Source organism: Phragmites australis, chromosome 1 (assembly GCF_958298935.1).
Source record: "Phragmites australis chromosome 1, lpPhrAust1.1, whole genome shotgun sequence".
NCBI lineage: Eukaryota > Viridiplantae > Streptophyta > Magnoliopsida > Poales > Poaceae > Phragmites > Phragmites australis.
The window spans coordinates 15,190,556-15,192,944 of NC_084921.1; the positions used below are offsets into that span (position 1 = coordinate 15,190,556).

Sequence of the window (2,389 nt, forward strand, 5' to 3'; positions counted from 1 at the left end):
TAAAGAGTTTTAGAGAGTGGGTTGGAGCAAGTTGAGAAATAGAGAGGGAATTAGGATAGAGAATTCCCTATATAGAGAAAATAGGGAGGTAAATTTAGAGAGTGGGTTGAAGATGCTCTAAGAGCGATTATATATAACAACTGGCTAACAAAGGATCAAGTTTCGATGATTCAGATCAAGAGATAGCAATTCTGTCGGACAGCATCATCAAAACATCAATATATCACCATTTTTTCAGCATGACTAGTCAATAGCATGCGGTATTTTGAAACAGAATCATATGAGCTAAAGAATATACCATGTCTTATATTCTCATTATCCTGATAGCACCCTGATAATAGCATACTAGAACCGTTCACAAATTGCAGCCATGTGTGGAAAATCATTAAAGCAAAACGTTATAGAAGATTCCAAAACAAAGAACATTATTATGGTGATGGCAATGGTGATAAGAAAATCTATCAATCAGACAAGCGCTGCTGAAATTATGATGTTAACAATTTTCAAGAAACATCAAAACATTTAAACCACAAAATTTTTAGGAATGACCTTTGTGTTATGTATAAAAGGAACTTCAGAAGACGTGTACGAACAGTGACTATTAATATTAGATGAGATCGAGGGCAAAGCTGAAAAACGTACAAGAATACTGTGCTTGCGCAAATGCTTACTGATAGGGAATAAATCCATAGAACAGGAGTTCATAACATTATAACAGACCTGCAAATTCATCTAGAGCACTCAATATTTCTTTTCTGCAAGGTCCAACAAGCGTCCGGTTTAAGATTGGTACCCATGCGATTCCAAACTAATAAAAACAGTTTATCAAGGCAAGGCGAGGGTGTTGCAAATTGCAACAAATCAGTACTCAACTTTTCTTTTAATATTTAAGAAACAAAAAACAAGTGGGAAATAAACATGTACTTCAAGATGCAGTCTGATCTAAATTTAAAGGCGTCCATCTTGTAAGTGGCATTGGATGCAATATTGGAAAGTAGAAAAAAAGTAAATTACCAAATATAAAATTATGCTCCCACAAATTGTTCTTGTTGAAAAGAATACATATTGTAATACTGACACTTGTGTGCACACCATGACTAAAATGTTAGTAGTAGATAAGAAAATACAAAAGAAACAGGACATTGAATCAAGAACGATTACATAACTGGAATTCATATACATCAGTCCAAACAGAACATATAAAACTGTGGAGAAAATGTCTTAACGCCGTTCATTGATTGATTCCGAATTGAATTAGGATAAGGAGTTGCGGTTTAATCATCCAAAGCCAAACGTTTATGAACTTCCAAAAACAACATGGCAGCATGAAGTCCGGCCTCATCGAGTCCTGGATAATAACCGACGCAAATTGCAATCTCGGGAAAATTTCTTTAGAATCTACGGGGTTGATCAGCTCACATACGATGGCTATGCATTCTTGATCAATCCATAAATAGGCACCGGTATAACCTGAATCCGCCGAAGAGTACGTGGTAGAAATTGTTGCCGCCCAAAAAAGAACGACTTTTACCTTTAAAAAAAATCGGAAAGACGCCGCCGCGTGGTGGTCAGAAATGCAAGACGCCGGAGCACTTGCGCTTGAACCACCGGAGCCCACGGCGGAGCGAGGCCTTCACCTTCCCCTCCACCGCGTAGGCTTTGTATCCTGCCACCCGCCGCCGCCGCTTCACCTCGGGGTCGCCGAAGCAACACACGCGGACCCCGCGCATGCCGCCACCAGCGCGCCTCCTGCCGGAGGCCGGCGGCAGCGGCGGCGCCAGCGCGAACTGCTGCGGCGGCGGCGTCGGCGACGCGGTCGTGTAGATCTCCCGGGCGAAGCAGTTCTTGTGGGCTGGCGAGCCTAACGTGGAGTGGCGAGGAAAAGCGGCGGCGGCGGCGGGGTCGGGCGCGGTTGATGGCCGGAAGAGATCGCCCCGCGTTGGACGGTGGTGGAGGCTGGCCATGGAGAGAAAGGTGGAGACGCGAACGGGGGAGAGAATATGGATTATGGAGGGAGGACCAACGTGGGGTCCGTGGGCTTAATTTGGAGCATGTTGTTTACTGTTTATGAGCTCTTTTTTTCCTTTTCAGGAGAAATGATACTAAAGGGTCATTAATTCCTCGTCGATACAAAAGTTACCTAGTCGGATTGGCGCCACTACACCATGCTTGTTTTTTCACAGAATATGACAAAAGAAGTTTAAAAAAATTATGTTCACTAATTTTAGGTATCTCAATATTTATTTATGAATTTATTAATATTTAATACATTCATTTAATTATAGAAAAAATATTATTTTTATGCATGCACATAATTTTAATATGTAGACGACAATAATACGAATCTAAAAAAATTTGTTTCATATTTTTTGCGTTTTAGATATTTTTC

The 2,389-nt window shown here is 41.1% G+C and overlaps 1 protein-coding gene across 1 annotated transcript; it reads right to left on the reverse strand.

The window, feature by feature from the left end:
• Positions 1 to 1,006: 1,006 nt before the first annotated feature.
• Positions 1,007 to 2,005, reverse strand: LOC133888027 (uncharacterized). Its single transcript, XM_062328115.1, has one exon. The coding sequence runs from the start codon at positions 1,962 to 1,964 to the stop codon at positions 1,569 to 1,571; it is 396 nt and encodes a 131-aa protein (XP_062184099.1). The 5' UTR covers positions 1,965 to 2,005; the 3' UTR covers positions 1,007 to 1,568.
• Positions 2,006 to 2,389: the final 384 nt, after the last annotated feature.

Coding starts and splice junctions, on each gene's coding strand:
- LOC133888027 (XM_062328115.1), bottom strand. CDS start 1,964: ATGGCCAGCCTCCACCACCGTCCAACGCGGGGCGATCTCTTCCGGCCA.